Source organism: Brienomyrus brachyistius, chromosome 1, assembly GCF_023856365.1.
Source record: "Brienomyrus brachyistius isolate T26 chromosome 1, BBRACH_0.4, whole genome shotgun sequence".
NCBI classification, from domain to species: Eukaryota; Metazoa; Chordata; class Actinopteri; order Osteoglossiformes; family Mormyridae; genus Brienomyrus; species Brienomyrus brachyistius.
In genome coordinates this window covers 22,048,327-22,063,904 of record NC_064533.1, presented here as the reverse complement: position 1 = coordinate 22,063,904, position 15,578 = coordinate 22,048,327, and the positions used below count along the sequence as shown (strand labels likewise).

General features: G+C 41.7%; 2 protein-coding genes across 4 annotated transcripts; both read right to left on the bottom strand.

The window, feature by feature from the left end:
• Positions 1 to 113: 113 nt before the first annotated feature.
• On the bottom strand, positions 114 to 7,279 carry LOC125738972 (uncharacterized). Of its 3 annotated transcripts, XM_049008562.1 has the most exons (6): positions 7,173 to 7,279; positions 6,405 to 6,780; positions 4,739 to 4,908; positions 3,794 to 4,133; positions 1,701 to 3,446; positions 114 to 1,622 (listed from the first exon to the last, which is right to left on the bottom strand). In XM_049008562.1, the coding sequence occupies exons 1-6, from the start codon at positions 7,239 to 7,241 to the stop codon at positions 343 to 345; spliced, it is 3,981 nt and encodes a 1,326-aa protein (XP_048864519.1). In that variant the 5' UTR covers positions 7,242 to 7,279; the 3' UTR covers positions 114 to 342. The 3 variants fall into 3 exon arrangements, with proteins under 3 accessions (XP_048864519.1, XP_048864500.1, XP_048864509.1); XM_049008543.1 differs by having other exon boundaries at positions 114 to 3,446; positions 7,173 to 7,275; XM_049008552.1 differs by having other exon boundaries at positions 114 to 3,446; positions 6,405 to 6,836; positions 7,168 to 7,256.
• A 1,020-nt stretch (positions 7,280 to 8,299) lies between these two features.
• sgcb (sarcoglycan, beta (dystrophin-associated glycoprotein)) lies at positions 8,300 to 15,535 on the bottom strand. The gene is made up of 6 exons (XM_049008733.1): positions 15,380 to 15,535; positions 13,879 to 14,088; positions 13,019 to 13,204; positions 12,458 to 12,649; positions 12,238 to 12,369; positions 8,300 to 10,798 (listed from the first exon to the last, which is right to left on the bottom strand). Exons 1-6 carry the CDS (start codon positions 15,392 to 15,394, stop codon positions 10,592 to 10,594), a joined length of 942 nt encoding a protein of 313 aa, XP_048864690.1. The 5' UTR covers positions 15,395 to 15,535; the 3' UTR covers positions 8,300 to 10,591.
• Between the last annotated feature and the right edge of the window lie 43 nt (positions 15,536 to 15,578).

The window sequence follows — 15,578 nt, the reverse complement described above, 5'->3', positions numbered from 1 at the left end:
ATCGTGGTGCTTCCATCTAACCTTTTTGTATAACAAAACAAGGTGCAAACATGGAGCTTTATATATGATGGCCATCAAAGAATAAGTTATGAGGGAGGAAGCATGAGAAAGAGTGAGAGGAAGTATTTTATCTACAATATCATTTGTATTTTTTCTCTGTTTTTATAATTTGACATATAATTTGACATAATTTCATACTTCTGGTATTTTGTTTCTTTTTTTACTTGGGTAGCAGGTCAAACAATGACAAGACGTTGATTTGGAAGCGTCTTCATCAACATATTAAATTCTGAGAAAATTAATTTTTGTCATAGACAAATTATATGTGAGACTAAAATGCATTCAAGCCTCACTGCCTTGGTTATTGTCAATGTCAAAAAGCTGGGAGGACTGAGCCCCAGATCTGGAAAAGCTGAAGTCAAGGTTACCCTGATCTTCTCCATGTTTTTGTGTGTCTGAAAGATGTGGGCCCCTGTAGGGCTCATCTGCTGTTTTGACATCTCTCTGCATATCTCCCATAGCTGTAGGTCTATGCCTCCAGGAAGAGGTATGACTAGATGTCAGATCTTCACCCATTATTCCATCAGAGCATTTGGTGGATGGGGCAGTTGTATCTGTCGTCCTCCACCCTTGGAGGAACAGTCCTCCAGCTCTCCAATCCTGCTTCCGTATTCCCTGCAAAGACTCTTCTTGCACAAGGGATGGAAACATCTCTCCCACAGCCTCTTCGTTAAGAGTGTCTTTGTCAATGGACTTCTGGCTCAAATCAGAACTCCTCCTTGGCTTTCTGGGTAGGACTGAGTTCCATCCCATATTTGGCGTGTATGGACTGGCTGTGAAAAGAAAGGGTCTTCTGGTTGTCTGTAGTTGACTAGCTTCCCAAGGATTCTGTCTCCAGTCTCCAGAATCTGCAGCAGTTGGAGATGGAGGGGTTACATCAGTCCACACCTTGGGTTGTGGTTCTTCAGAATGATATACTACTGGGTTCTCTCTTGGTTCTCCAGCTGATGTTACTTTCCCACTGTCTGCTGCAGAATCCCAGGGGGCTTCTTCTGGGCTCCTCTCTGACCAGCGTCTCCCAGGTTTGGGCCATTCAGACCCCAAACCTCCTGGTGAACAATTGTTGTGATAATCCATGTGTTTTTCTAAAGATATGCTTGGCATGTCCTCAAATGTGGATGTTACAGGGATATCAGAATAGGTGTCTGGATGTTTTTGAATGGTGCTGTTATGAGCAAAAGAGGTTTTATCAAGTTCTGGCTCATCTTTACTATTCATTCTGTTTAGTTCTCTAAGAACTGTTGATTCATCTCTAGTATCATTGGAACTGCAACTAGACTGATCAGGGCTTTTCAGATTGTCACATGACTTACTTGCAAACTGAACTACAGGATCTGTCCCATCCTTTGGGTGAAGGCAGAAGGTGTCTTTACAAAACACCTTGAGATCAGGGCTGTGACCCATTAATTCATTTCTAAGCTCACCAGTAGGGGTGTGTTTTATATGTTCATCATTAAGCTCATAGCTCTGTGCATATCCTGTAGGTTCACCATCAAGCTCATAGCTCTGTGCATATCCTGTAGGTTCATCATCAAGCTTATAGCTCTGTGCATATCCTGTAGGTTCATCATCAAGCTTATAGCTCTGTGCATATCCTGTAGGTTCATCATCAAGCTTATAGCTCTGTGCATATCCTGTAGGTTCATCATCAAGCTTATAGCTCTGTGCATATCCTGTATGTTCATCATTGATCTCATACCTCTGTATGTGAACTGTAGTGTCATCATTAAGCTCATAGCCCTGTGCATATCCTGTATGTCCATCATTAAGCTCACATGTCAGTGTGTGTCCTGTAGGTTCATATCTAAGCTCATAGGTCAGTGCGTGTCCTGTAGGTTCATCATTAATCATACAGGTCAGTGCGTGTTCTGTAGGCTCATCATTAAGCTCATAGCTCTTTGCATATTCTGTAGGTTCGTCCTTAAGCTCATTGGTCAGAGTGTGTCCTGTAGTTTCATTATGCTCAAAGCTCTGTGTGTATCCTGTAGGCTCATCTCTAAGCTCATAGCTCTGTGTGTGATCCGCTGGTTCATCACTGAGCTCATCGCTGTTCATTTGTCCTTTCACTTCATCTGTATGCTCCTGGCACAGTGTGTGATCTGTTGGTTCATTGCCATTGTCATGGTGATGGTGGCTCTGCAAAGATTCGGATGATGGAGACACTTGTTCAAGCTTAACTACAGAGTCAGTCGATTCACATGTGTGTTTGTTGACAGAATCTTTGTAGGAGAGTACATGATTAGAGTTTTCATCTTGTGGTCCATGTAGGCCTTGACTTTCCTGTGGATGATCCATTGTCAGATCTCTAAGCATAGTTCCAGGATCTGTCTTTATGGCTAAATTAAATTGCGATAGATCTTTCCCGGAATCACTGAACTCAAAGCTTTCTCCGCTGTCATTCCAGAAATCTGGATCCAAGTTTGGATCCAGTAGATTTGGTGTTACAGATACAGCACAAGCTGTGAAAGATTCAGGTGAAGGGCTAGGACTCTGGGCCGGACAAGGATTCCAGGTTGTGTTGGATTTACCCATATCATCTTCTTTAATCTGGTCTTCCTCTTGTTCATAAATATTCTCAGACCAGTCCACCTCTAACTCTCCCTTAAAATAATTGTTGTTGAGGTGATTTTCCTGGTCTGGCTCAGTCATGTTGACTGGATTTAGGTTGACCTCAGCATCTAAACTGTAGGCATCATCAGTGATCGTGATCTCTGTCATAGAGTTGTCTGACTTGTCATCACCTTCACTACAAGGTTCTTGGTTTAGCTCTGGAGGATTGCCTTTTCTTACCACTGAGATGTTCTCATAGGTCGATCTTGCATCAATACTGACCTCCCCATTTTTTAGTGTAACAGTGGCCTCTGCTGAGCACTCAGGTTTAGGTGATGCACCATCAGGGTTGGGGAGGACTGTGATGTAGTATGGCTCACTAGCCCGATGATCGCGAGATACTCTTCTCTCTTGGTCATCTTCTTCATCTTCAACAGAATAACCCATATTCTCACATGGATTTGGGGACTCTGTAAGGGTTTTTCTGGCACACATCCTCCTCCAAAGAACATTGAGGAGTGGTCTGGCCAGGGCTCCGAGGATAAAGGCACCGATAAAGGTGATGAATACGGAAAGACAGACTGCCAGGACAAATTGTGAATGTGACCTCTCCTCTGCCTGTTTTTGGGACTGGACATCTCGGGTTATTCTCCGCACACCCAAGCTGCCATTGCGGACTTGGATATCAAACACAGAGGCCAGCCTTTGGTTTTCCCCGGAAGTACATGCATATAGACCCTCATCATGCATGCCAATGTTATGCAGCAGCAGACCACCCTGACTGTCGGTGCTTTCTACCACCCCATGTGGTGTCCACCAATATATCACGACTGTATCTGCAAGTAAAACAGAGATGAAATTGAAGGTTTGACAGAATGCTTATAAAACTGTCCACTTTCTACTCTAAAGTAATTTTTTTCTTATTTTATTTTTCTTCTAATTAACTGTCTAAATGTAGATACTCATCTGATGTAAACCTGCAATTTCCTTGGATTTTACAGGTGTATGACTAAGATGATGGTCCTAGGCTTACAGCCTCACCACCCATACATGATAACATGGTATTGTGATATTCTTTGGGATTACTATAGTGTCCGTCCATCTGTCCGTCCGTCCGTCCGTCCATCCATCCATCCATCCATTCACCCACCCACGCACCCACCAGCGATCTACTCATGATTACCCCATTTTTCTATGCTGCATGGCAGGAGAACATCAGCTCCCAAGTCCACAGTCACGTCTTGATAGTACTTAGCATTGGAGGTCACAGTGACGCAGGTGAGCTCTGCTTCATCCACATGCATTAGGTCCCTCCCAGCCAGTTGTGATGGTGCCTCGCACACCACCTTCCAGGACAGCTGTGACCAGTCATGGTCGAAGCTCATCCACTTCTTCAAGGTTCGCAAATCACAGTCACATCTCCAGAGGTTTCCTTGCACGTCCAGCCAAGTATTTAAGGTTCGGAACGACAGATATGCTGTTGTTGCAATAGTGCCCAGGGCATTAAAACTTAGGTCCAGCACCTTGAGATGAAAATATAGAAGATACCTATCAGACCATTGCCTAACAGGCCATTTAATGTCCACTCTGCTCTCCTGAAATGTTTGTATAGGATTCTTATGCAGTAACTGTACTCTATTCTTATACTAATGAAACGTCTGGACATAGCTACAGAAAAAAAAAAGTTTTTCAACAAGATAATAGCCCTAAGCACATGTTGAGGATATGTAGCAAGTATTATCTTGTGAACAAGGGAAGAGATGGAGTGCTGTTACAGATGCATGCACTATTAGAGAAGCATTCCGGGTTGCTATGTACATCTAGAAGCTGGTTGAAAGAATGGCAGGAGTCTGCAATGCTGTCATCAAAGCAAAAGGGGGTTATTTTGAAGAGTCTAAAATTTGAAAAAATTTTGAGATGTTGAATGTTTCTCTTGGTAGTTGAAATATCTGACATGTATAACATCATTGCCTCGATGTATTTTAGTATAAGGTTAGCTTAGCTTAAATATTGACAAATGCATCAAAAACATGTGTGTCCAGACTGTGGACTCTTAATGTACATGTACAGTCTGTATCTATATAGATGGATTTATTTAGTATCAATAGATCATTGGCAGAGATCTTACCTGTAGCTTCACCATGTGCTGGAATGCAAGAGGATGAAGACTGGAGATGTTATTGTGCTGCAGGTACAGTTCCCTCAACTGAGCGCAGTCATTTAGGCTGCCATGTTGAATGGCGTTGATCTTGTTGTAGGACAAGTTGAGCACCTCTAGGAACGTGCTTCCCACCAGACCTGGAACATAAAAAAAAATAATAGTAGTAAAAAAAAATCTTATTTTTGGCTCAAGGAACATCAAATCCAGACCAGGATTTTGTTTCAACCAACCAGTTGAGTATAAAGAGTCACAGTCACAGAGTACTCAACTGGCTGGTTGAAACAAAATCCTGGTCTGGATTTCTACTCTCTGGACCTGAAATCTCCACCTCTGCATGCCTGTACAGGTATCCGTGTGAGAACCTATGCATATATCTGTAAAGACCATTGCATGTATTGGACTGATTCTCAAAGACAACGGCAATAGAGTTTTTTTTAAAAAAGAAAAAAAAAGTTAATTGCTGGTGCCCCCTACTGTTACTCTTAGGAAACTAAGTTTGGCACTGAAATTATGCCCTAAATTAAAATGTTTAATATAATCTTATACATGTACTGAGTTACATTTTACTGAATGTAATGCATAAGAATTTGCACAGTTTAGCTATTTCCCAATCTATATGAGTATAAGGTCCAGAAATTTATTGTGCCTTGAAGTATGAGGTTTGACAAAAAAGTGGGTCTTTCGGCACTGCTCACCTTTGTTCCTGATCACCTGCCTTCCCAACATAAATCCTGAACTGCAAATTGCAATACAGGCAATTCTAAAACGCGCAGGTAAATATTTACCTCTCCGCTGCCCTGGTGATATATACTAGAGGGAGATTTGTGTTCTACTCCAGTAAACTCTCCTAAGAAAGTCTAAAGGACAGGTAAATAAACTGGAACTAGGACAGTGAGGTCCAGCACTGTGGTTTATAAAACTCTCTTATGATCTCACATGAGGGAAGAGAATGTTCTTAGATGAATTCTGATTAGCTGATGTACCATTGTCTAATGCATGCAGCATCGCAGAACGAAGTCATTGCATGTGTCTTCTGTTAATGTCTTAAATATCACTAACCACCCTTATTCATATTCAGTTATATATCAGCAAGCAAGACCAGTCATAAACTTAAGGAAATTCTTTTATTTTTTTATTAAGTTAATTATTAATTACATCTATCTACTCTTCCCACTGGCAATAGAAAAACAGACCGGAGGTCACAACCATTGCATTTACCAGCTGAGTCTAGTCTAAGTAAAGAAGCAGTCAGCTAGAACAAAAACCAGCTTACGCAGGATTTTCCAACAGCCACTGTTTGGCTGTAATTTAAATGACCCTATGTGTCACCAGTCATATAAATGGCAAACAGACATTTCAAAATCTTGTAGGGCTGTGGCTGTTGAAATCTGGGATTGTCAGGACATGGAAACAAAGAACTGAGTGACAAAGGGATGTCAGAAGAAACTATTCAGGTACAAACTGAACAATCAGTGGTGTCTTGTCAACCTGTACCTCCCATTGTCTAAAAAGTGCAGCACTATATACTAATATCATGTTACTTTATATGGACACACACACGGGTACTGTGTTGAGGTTGACAGCCTAGGAACATCCAGGAATGCTGCAACTGGACCCTATCAAGTTCACTCACCTTCTGGGATGGCTTGGAGTTGGTTCCCCTCAAGGGAGAGTAGCCATAAATTGGGCGCCCAAGACTCACAAGGCAGAGGATGCAGCAGGTGCTCCTGGGTAACGTCCGAGATTAACGGCAGGCACAACGACAGGCCAACAAGACGGTTATGCCCCAGCAGGAGGTGGGTTAGCTGGTACAATGGTCCATGTTCATACCCAATGTGCTGCACAGCGGTGAGGACGTTGTGGGAAAGATCCAGGATAGCGGTGTACTTCTCGAGGTCCAGGGGGGTGGAGGACAGGCCTGCAGAGGAGCAGTTCACGTGGGAACCATGCAAGCACGAACAGGCCAGGGGGCATGCGTGTGAAGATAGAGAGGGGGAGAGCAGCACCCCCTGGAGGAAAAGCAGAAGTAGAACACCCAGACATTCCATTGGTTCCTCTGCCGGTCCTAAAGAAGCCCAACAATGCAATTTCATGAACTGGAAGGATACTGGAGAGAACTGAACAGCAATACAGGAAGGGCAGCTACACTTATTTACAGTGTAAAAAAGCGAGCGCCCCCCACATACTAACATGCTGATTAGACTTAACCAGTAGTATAAAATGTTGACATAATAAGATACAGACTGAATTAAAAATACATGCAATAACACAAAACTAAATTACACTAATCCAGTAGGATACAAACAAGAGCCTATACATACATACAGACATATAAACCTGAATTATGGCATGAACTGAAACATCCTGAGCATGTTACATGTATTTTACAAGTTTACCTTACTGGAAGATGTACACCCAATACTAAATTCCTGTATACAACTGCACCCTCCAGTAGTAAGTCCGAGCTCATTTGTGGATGTCTAGGTGTACTGAGATGTGGCTTACTCGTGACTCTCAGGGGGTGGGGCCCAGCAGCTTCTAAGGCCACCCCCCAGACAAGAATGTGTTGGTTACTATCCAGCTCCAGAATCACACGGCTAGGTTAATACTTCACCAAGAGATATATATATATATATAAAAACATATGACACACACAAAGTGTATTTTATACCTGAATGCTGTAGAATGCTATATCAGAGCATTACATTTACAGCATTTGGCAAACACCCTTAGCCAAAGCGACTTGCATAAGCGCTTAGAAGTCTCTTCAGTGAATGCATTCTGGTACCGATTCAACAGAACCCGGCCTAAGAAGCCTCTCACTCCACAAACTCTGTTGGCAAGTAATACAATTTTTTAATAACAAGAGTATAATCCTGGAAGTGCTAATCGAAGTACTTCAGAAAGAGGCAGGTTTTTAGTTGTCGTTTGAAGGCACCCAATGACTCAGCTGTTTGGACAACCCGGGGAAATTCATTCCACCACATAGGCGCAAAAACAGCAAAGAGTCTAGATGCATGTCTTTCTCGGCCTTGGTAGATGGTGGGACCAGTTCATCGGTGCTGGAGGATCATGAGCATGAAACTGGATCGTAAATTTAAGACCACAGACTTGCTATAGATGCAGCCAAAAGTATTCCTCTTTTTAAAAGGGAATCACAATTTTCCATAAAATAATTCAAAAAAGTAAATTGACAAAAGACTTATCCACCAGTCTATATTCGATATTCCATAGTGCAAACACTTTGCTTTTGATTAAAAATATTATTGTAAATAATCAAACAAATGGAAATGGCTTGGTGGATGCTAATTACTTTTGTCAGTTACAACTTATTTCACAAAACAAAAAGAGAGATTATTTGCCCATGTCTGTATACATGACTGAGGTGTACATCTATCCACTATAGATTGTTTTGCTCTCAGCGATACCATGCATTCGCCATTCTTCATAAAAACAGAATATAAACGTTATACACCATTTCTTCGAGACTAAATTTGTGCTGGTAAATTCATAAAAATAACACAGGGGTTCAAACAGAGCACCTTCATTTATTAAATAATGCGAACATTGAAAAAAAAAGGTTAGCTTGGCCTCCAGAACTGGTAGTGAAGTGCCCTGGAGCACCTTCCAATCAGAGTCCAAAATGTTACCACTCAGCCCACCCAGTATCCTGAGCCAGTAATTGCCAGCTGAGAGATGAGGACGTTGCATTATCAACTGCAGGACAAAACAGAAATGTAGCTGGCAAAGGGACACAGATGGCAGTGTGATACATCATTTGCACACTCACAGCATACATACTTAATAATATCCAGTAAAGTACAAGTAGCCAGACTTTTAGTTAACTTTAACAACTGATTTTGTATTAGCTTCTAGTATATAAATACAGACCAGGGAGTTTCTATGTTGTGTACTCCAAACATAATCGATGCATGATTCATCGAAAAAAAAAAATGTGTCTTTGTACATGCCATGTTTAAAAACATCATTTACAGATGGATTTTAGCATAATTCTGCAAACATGTGAAGGATGGTGCATCTCGGTCAAAAAACATAATGCTTTGAGCCATAAAAAAACACGCACAAGGCAGAAAATGCAAGTGCAAACCAGGGAAACACATTTACTGGCACGAGATAAAGCCCTTTACTGTCACTTACTGTTTAAGCTGATAATGGCTATATCAAGGAACTCACTAGAAGTGAGTTTAACAATTATGAAGCAGCCGATCCAGATTCAGGTGATAACGGCACATTATCAAGGTCTGATCACAACTGTAAACAACAACTTATCTGGGGGCCCTAGGCTGACATTACTGCGGATTCTCAGGTGTTGCAGATTTAACTCTTCCAGTTTTCCCAAGATGGGGCCCTGATGTTTGCTGGGGCCCTAGGCTAGTCTAGAATAGCCTACTCATTAATCTGCTTCTGAATGCACTTTGGCAGCAATGGTTTCCTGTCTAGCAGGGCCTGAACCATTTTCATACAGTTTCGAATACTATAATAGTAACTACATTCCTGGTGTTTCAGGCAATCGGGTATTACATTGTCATCATTAAGCTCCAGCATTCTTGTCCTTCCAATCACAGCTTCCTGTCACTCATAAAGCTGCCTGTTAACACACAAGGACATCATGCCAATGAAAGTGGGCACAGATTAAGTAATGCAGCAGAATCCCCCAATCAGGCTGGTGCATATACAGGTTTTCATAATGACTCTCCACTCCCCCAGTAATTCCCCCATACTGGAACCTAACTGGGTAGTGGTTTTAATGAGAGTTGGATGGGCTGCATGAACAGCAGAGTTTGCCAGGAATTGAGAAATGAGCGATAAGAGAGAAAACGTGAACCAACCCCGCGTGCCTTCCGCCACACCACAATACTGGCACTGCGTTACACTGAAATTACAAACACGAGTTTTACAAACAAGGAGGTTACTGTTCGATGCACATGCGTTCTGTAAAAAGGTGTAACTGTAATAGGGTTTTCTCAGTCTAGTTCCTCAGGAGCCCACATTAAGTATATGTTATGATATTAAACAGTATTTTCATTAACTGGACAAGATTTCAGTTACATATAAGATTTTCAGGACATATAAAACGTTTTGCTATTGTGCATAAAATGTAATTGTAGTTGGGTTTATACATCTGATATACACTCTCAGGCATGAGTCTTATGATGAAAAAGAATTGGATTAAAGTGAATTGAAGGGATCTAATTAATACCAATTGGATACCAGTTTTTTGAACAGTGTTGTTTTTTGGTATTTTATGTGAAGTGATTGCTTCTGTCAAAGTTAATGAAAAGAAAACATTGTACAATGGAAACTCCCAGGATATGGACTCACATGGGCTTGGGGTGTCAAATCCTGGCCCTGTTGCATGTCTAGGTCTTAATATCTTCCCTGAACTTATTTCCTCGCAGTTTTTTGGCTGTGTCACACTACACTAGGATTTATTTACTAAAGACACAGCAAAACTGCTTCAGGCTTCAGATGTTCATAATCAAAATAATCAGGCTAATTCATGAGCAGACTCATATAATAACCTGTGTATATCTGGCTGCCCTGATATCTGCCAGTCTTGGTTTGCAGCAAACTAATAAAACTGTAGCTCCTCCCCATAAAGACCAGGATTAAACACTCATATCAATAACTAAGATAATGTAAGTGGAGAGGCCCACACATAAAATATACATAATCATATAACATATGCTGTACTCAGCTGCTCCAGGCCACTAAGATTTGTTGGGTCACAGGTCAGACAGCTGCAGTACCCTTTCTCACCACTCAGGGGTGCTGTTTTCTATTCAATACAGTTGCTCCTCAGTGAGCTGCGGCACAAGGGTTGTCTGACGTCTGGCAGCCCATGTTCTGGTACTTGACCTGGACCCGGAAGAGGGTACCGTCCTCACACATACACAGCTTATAGCGTTCCAGGCCCTCATCAAATAGCAGTTGCCCCCCCGTCGATGAGTTAGGGATCCGGGATGGGCTCACCATCACTGAGCCATTAAGGACTATGCTGTTCTCCTGGTGGGAAGACAAGACAGATGCTTTTGAAAGTGAAGGTGGCCATGTTATTGTGACCTGCCAATAACGCTTGGTTTAACCCTCTGGAGTCGACGACATCGTTGGCGTTGCTGTGTATATTTCTCGTGTATTTCACTTCATAACTCGCTGAAATCTTATTGTAGAAACATGAAAAAAAAAACGCTGATTAAATCCGTAATCTGTCTTCTTTTCAAAACATCAATTGTCGGATGTATTAAAGTTTTTAAAATGAGGTTAAATTGGTAAAAAAGTAAACCATGTCACCTTTCTTTGTTTTACCTGCATCGGGGGCGTGTACTGCCACCCTCACCTGAAAGATCGCTATTCGCATTATAAATAACCACATTACTGTGTATTCAAATCGCATTCGCATGGTAATTTGATGAACAACGCAACGGTGAAACGCGATCCAGATACATCCCCATCAGCTTCATGGGGGGGGTGTGTGTGGCCAGGTGTGAATGGCTCATGCATACACATGAGAGCTCCTACATATTCTATGGAAGGAGCCAGAAATAGTGACATGAGTTCGGTTTTTCTTATTTATTTATCCAATTGAATGCTGCAACTACACCATTTAGTCATCTTCGTGTAGCCAAAACTTTGGTGATCAGATATCTGGGATCAAAACAAACTGCCACCATTGTACTTTTATAATATTTCTGCAAGTGTTCCAAACTGCATTTTGCAATGTCTATACTTTGATGTCAAATTACAAACTTCACATAAATCTGACATATTTACAAAGTACACTAAGATTAAAATGAATTTAATGCCAAAAACAAATATATAAACAATAATTTATTTGCCATGAATTAAGTTTATGATATTGAATGAAATGTGTGACCATGCCCCAGTCAGTGAAAGTGTGTTCCCTACCCCTACACCCCAGAGGGTTAACCCATTTTCCATTGGTTTCCAATGGATGATGATTACTGGTTTCCAACTGACATAAACCAGACAGTGACTGACAATTTACAGTCTCAAAATGCCATTTAAGGCATTGTTTAATCAGTATTTTTCTGTTATTCTAGTTATGCTGATAGGGCTAGTCTGAATTCCACTGTTTATCAAAGTATGAGGAATTTTATCATACACAATTATATTGGTCATAAATTAGAAGGGCTAGTGTAAGAGGCCTCATACAGGATTTTTATTCTACAAACTAAGGCTGTCCACAGCAATGACCCACTGTACAAACAAAAATTTGCTGAAGAGGACGCTGGGATTGTAGGAAGGGCAGAGGGAAGAAACCACAGGTGACACGCTGTAAAGATTTTGATGAGGGGATCAGGATTTTGTAGGGTGCTGGGGGGGAGCAAAAATGTGAACTGTCTTGCAGGGAACTGGGAAGGAGCAAATACGTGGACCGTCTGCGGGTTCCTGTGGATCAGACTGGGAAACACTGGTATACTCACAGCTCTGAGCTCGATGTCTCCACCCATCCTGAACTCCACTGTCTTCCCCATGATGAAGACTCCTTCATTACCCCGGACAATGGCTTTGCCATCCCCTTTGATGGTCAGATCCGAGGAGGAGTTGCTAGTGATCTACAGGCAGACGGGTGTGTTTGTAGATTGGTGGTGGTAGAGTGCCGCAGTGAATGAAGAAGGAGGCTAGTGACAGGCGAGTACACACCCTCTCAGTGGAGGCCTTCCGCACGTTGAGGACTCGGACGCCTTTGGGCAGGTGGAACTCATGGTTCTCATAGTCGGTGCTGAAGAAGGTACTCTGGGTGCGTGGGTCAGTGAAGGACACACCCAGGTCACTGGTGATGGATGTCTTCTCCTTCTCCACACTCAACTTTGTTGAGCCTTGTTGGAATACCACCTAAGTTTGAAAGACAGACATCCAAAACAACACCAACATAAGGAAACACTGGAATACACAATACAAAAACAAGGAGAGACGCAAAATAAAGAACTGAGAAAATATGTAGGGATTCATACAAAGAGACATATGACAATAAACAGTCCTAACCAGACAGGTAGAAGATATTACAGTCAAATGTGAGCGATCCAAGAACACGCAGACACACAGATATGTAGTCACACAAAATTCATGAATACACACACTACTCAGGAATTCTGCACATGCACACAAAAATACTACATCTAGTAAAAACACAATGTTAATGTAATTTTTAGGTCACACTGTGGACTACAGGAGCAAAGGCTTTAGTGGGAGCCATAGCCTCACTGGGTTATTGTTGCCTGTGATGACCAGATCCTCATTCCTGCGACCGCCCACGGTGCTCTTGTGCAGGGGATGCACCACGCCCATATCTGCCTTCTGCTTGAAACGCAGCAGCCCGCTCTGGTGGAACTCCATGCTGTCACAGCCATTGGGGCCGATGCGGATCACCGTCCAGATGACCAGTGTGATCTGCGGGCCAGCAAGAAAATTTTGTGAGAATGTCGAGTCTATGTAGTCAAAATGTTAAGAGAATGTTGCGGTAGAATTTTGAATAAGAGTACTGAGTGATGTGAGACTATATTGAATGCTGTTATAGAATGTGGTGTAAGAATATTAAGTGCTTTGAGAGAATGCTGTATGACAGTACTGAATGCTGTTGTAGAATTATGTGTAGGAGTATTTAATGTTCTGACCGAATGTTGTGTTGTATTGTGTTGTCATTGTTATCCATTTATTTAATGCATTTACATTTATATGTAGCACTAGAAGGGGGCCCAAGGGAAACAGTATTTTAATGTACTATTTACAATGTACTACTTATGTACAATGTATGTGTTGAAAAAGAATTCTTGAGGCTTGAAAGAATGTAGAACGCTGTTATTGAATTTTATGTAAAAATGTTAAGTGATTTTAAAGAATGTTGTATTAGAATGCTGATCATTATGTGAAAATTTTGGGCGTTAGAACAGTAATTGATTCAAATTTTCAAAGTGGATTTGTGCCAATGGTAATAATTCTAGGAAAGGAAGAATAAGTACAGGTACCAGTGATAGGCAGTGCATCAGCATGTACAACGATGTGCATGCGGTAGTAGGAATGGCTTGGCATGTATACATACATGCCTTGTGTGCTTATGCACTCACTATGAGGTTGATGAGCGCCAGCAGGAAAAGCAGCACGATGATACAGACGGCCATATTGCCCTTACGGCCACGCAGGCCCGTCTTGTGCAGACGTTCCTCCTCGATGGGCACATAGCCGGCCTTGAAATTGCTGTTATGCTCCTTGTTGATGCTCCTCCTCTCTATGGCCTTCTCTCTCATGGATCGCTTGATGGGTCCATTGGAGCTCTCCTTGGGGGCGAAGAGCGAGGAGGCCATTCAAAGGCAGTTTTACGCTACAGCTACATCAGCGAAGTAATGTCACCCCGCCATTATCAGTCAGGCCTCACTGTACGTCAGTGGTTATGCTGTCAGTCAGCTGTCAGTATCTGTGAAGCTGCAGGGTGTCAGTCAGACCTCAGCATCAGTCTGAATAACAGTCACATAGCCATGTGGGGCACATGACAGCATAGTTAACAGATATATGAATCTCAGGCTCAGATGAAGAAGACCACTATTTTCTCCCACCACTGGGTTGAAATCCCATCCATCTCTGGTCATGGTGACTAACTCGAAATGCTTCACCAAATTTGCACCTGGATTCAGCATCATAGTTTGAAATTGTTTTATATAAAGTTTACTGAAAAAATACCAATTATCTGTCTTTATTGCGTCTATCAGCTGTGCAACAGGCTCATCATTTAAGGCCTAAAAATACAATAAATATCATAGCCTGGCATCAGCATAAATAACTGAGGTGTAATTCTAACAGAAATCATTAATTTAGAAGGTACTCAAATTTTGAAATAAAAAGAAAAATCCGAGGCAACAAGCCACCTGGCCCAAATATCCATTTTCCAGTTTCCTCCAGTCATTATGGGTGAAAGACAGAGGTATTCCCTAGATGGGATGTTAGTCCATTACAGGGCACACACGTACACAAAATCACATACCCAGTCACACATTAGGGTGAATTTCTAGACGCCTATTAGCCCAACACACCGTAAATATTTGAACTTTAAATATGATCCACAAGGTTTTAGTATAAAAGAGAGCTTTAAAAAGAACTGGCCCAGTCCACAAGTACACCAAAACCTGGAACTAAAATTAGAGGGACAGAAAAAGCCTGCAGCTTTTGAGGAGCAAAGTTGCGTAGATCACTGAAACAATACGCCTCGAAGGATAATTGTAGTTCTTTATACAATATGCCTAAAATTAACCGTCGTTTCTACAACCCAGTTAGACAACAATCGTAGATAGTATTGTCAAGTTTGGTGATTCGCTGCTTATATTTCATAAATCGTTATTATTGATCTACTCTGTTATTGTTGAGAATAACGGTATCATTTAATAATTATATCCGTGGGTTGGTCCAAACGTCGAGCGCCTAACCCGTGAACAAATGCGATTTATAAATCTCTAAACGATCGTACAACCTAAATCCTACCTACAATTACAATTAGCTTGTATTACTTAAAACTGTATCATTAAATTACCCGTCCACACATACAGAAAAGGCGAACATTAATTTATGAAAACAGACCTGTTCGGACGCCATGCTGTCCCTCCCTCTGACAGCTGAAGCCAGCTAGCGGAATAAACCATTCCAGTTGTATCAATATGTCGTACTCAATCGCCACTATCGGTTTATAATAACAGATTTCAACTGGTAATCACATTAATATATAATAATAACGACAACGGACAATAGATTGCACTGTTGGGCTGAAATTACCAGCAGG

Excerpts from the sequence above, each read along its gene's own strand:
- LOC125738972 (XM_049008543.1), bottom strand. The coding sequence starts at position 7,241 with ATGAGCTCGGACTTACTACTGGAGGGTGCAGTTGTATACAGGAATTTA. Across the intron at positions 4,909-6,404 it reads ACTCCAAGCCATCCCAGAAG|GTCTGGTGGGAAGCACGTTC; the intron begins GTGAGTGAACTT and ends TTTATGTTCCAG. Across the intron at positions 3,447-3,793 it reads ATGCAGCATAGAAAAATGGG|ATACAGTCGTGATATATTGG; the intron begins GTAATCATGAGT and ends TTTTACTTGCAG.
- sgcb (XM_049008733.1), bottom strand. Across the intron at positions 13,205-13,878 it reads TGGCGCTCATCAACCTCATA|ATCACACTGGTCATCTGGAC; the intron begins GTGAGTGCATAA and ends GCTGGCCCGCAG. Across the intron at positions 12,650-13,018 it reads TCACAGGCAACAATAACCCA|GTGGTATTCCAACAAGGCTC; the intron begins GTGAGGCTATGG and ends TTTCAAACTTAG.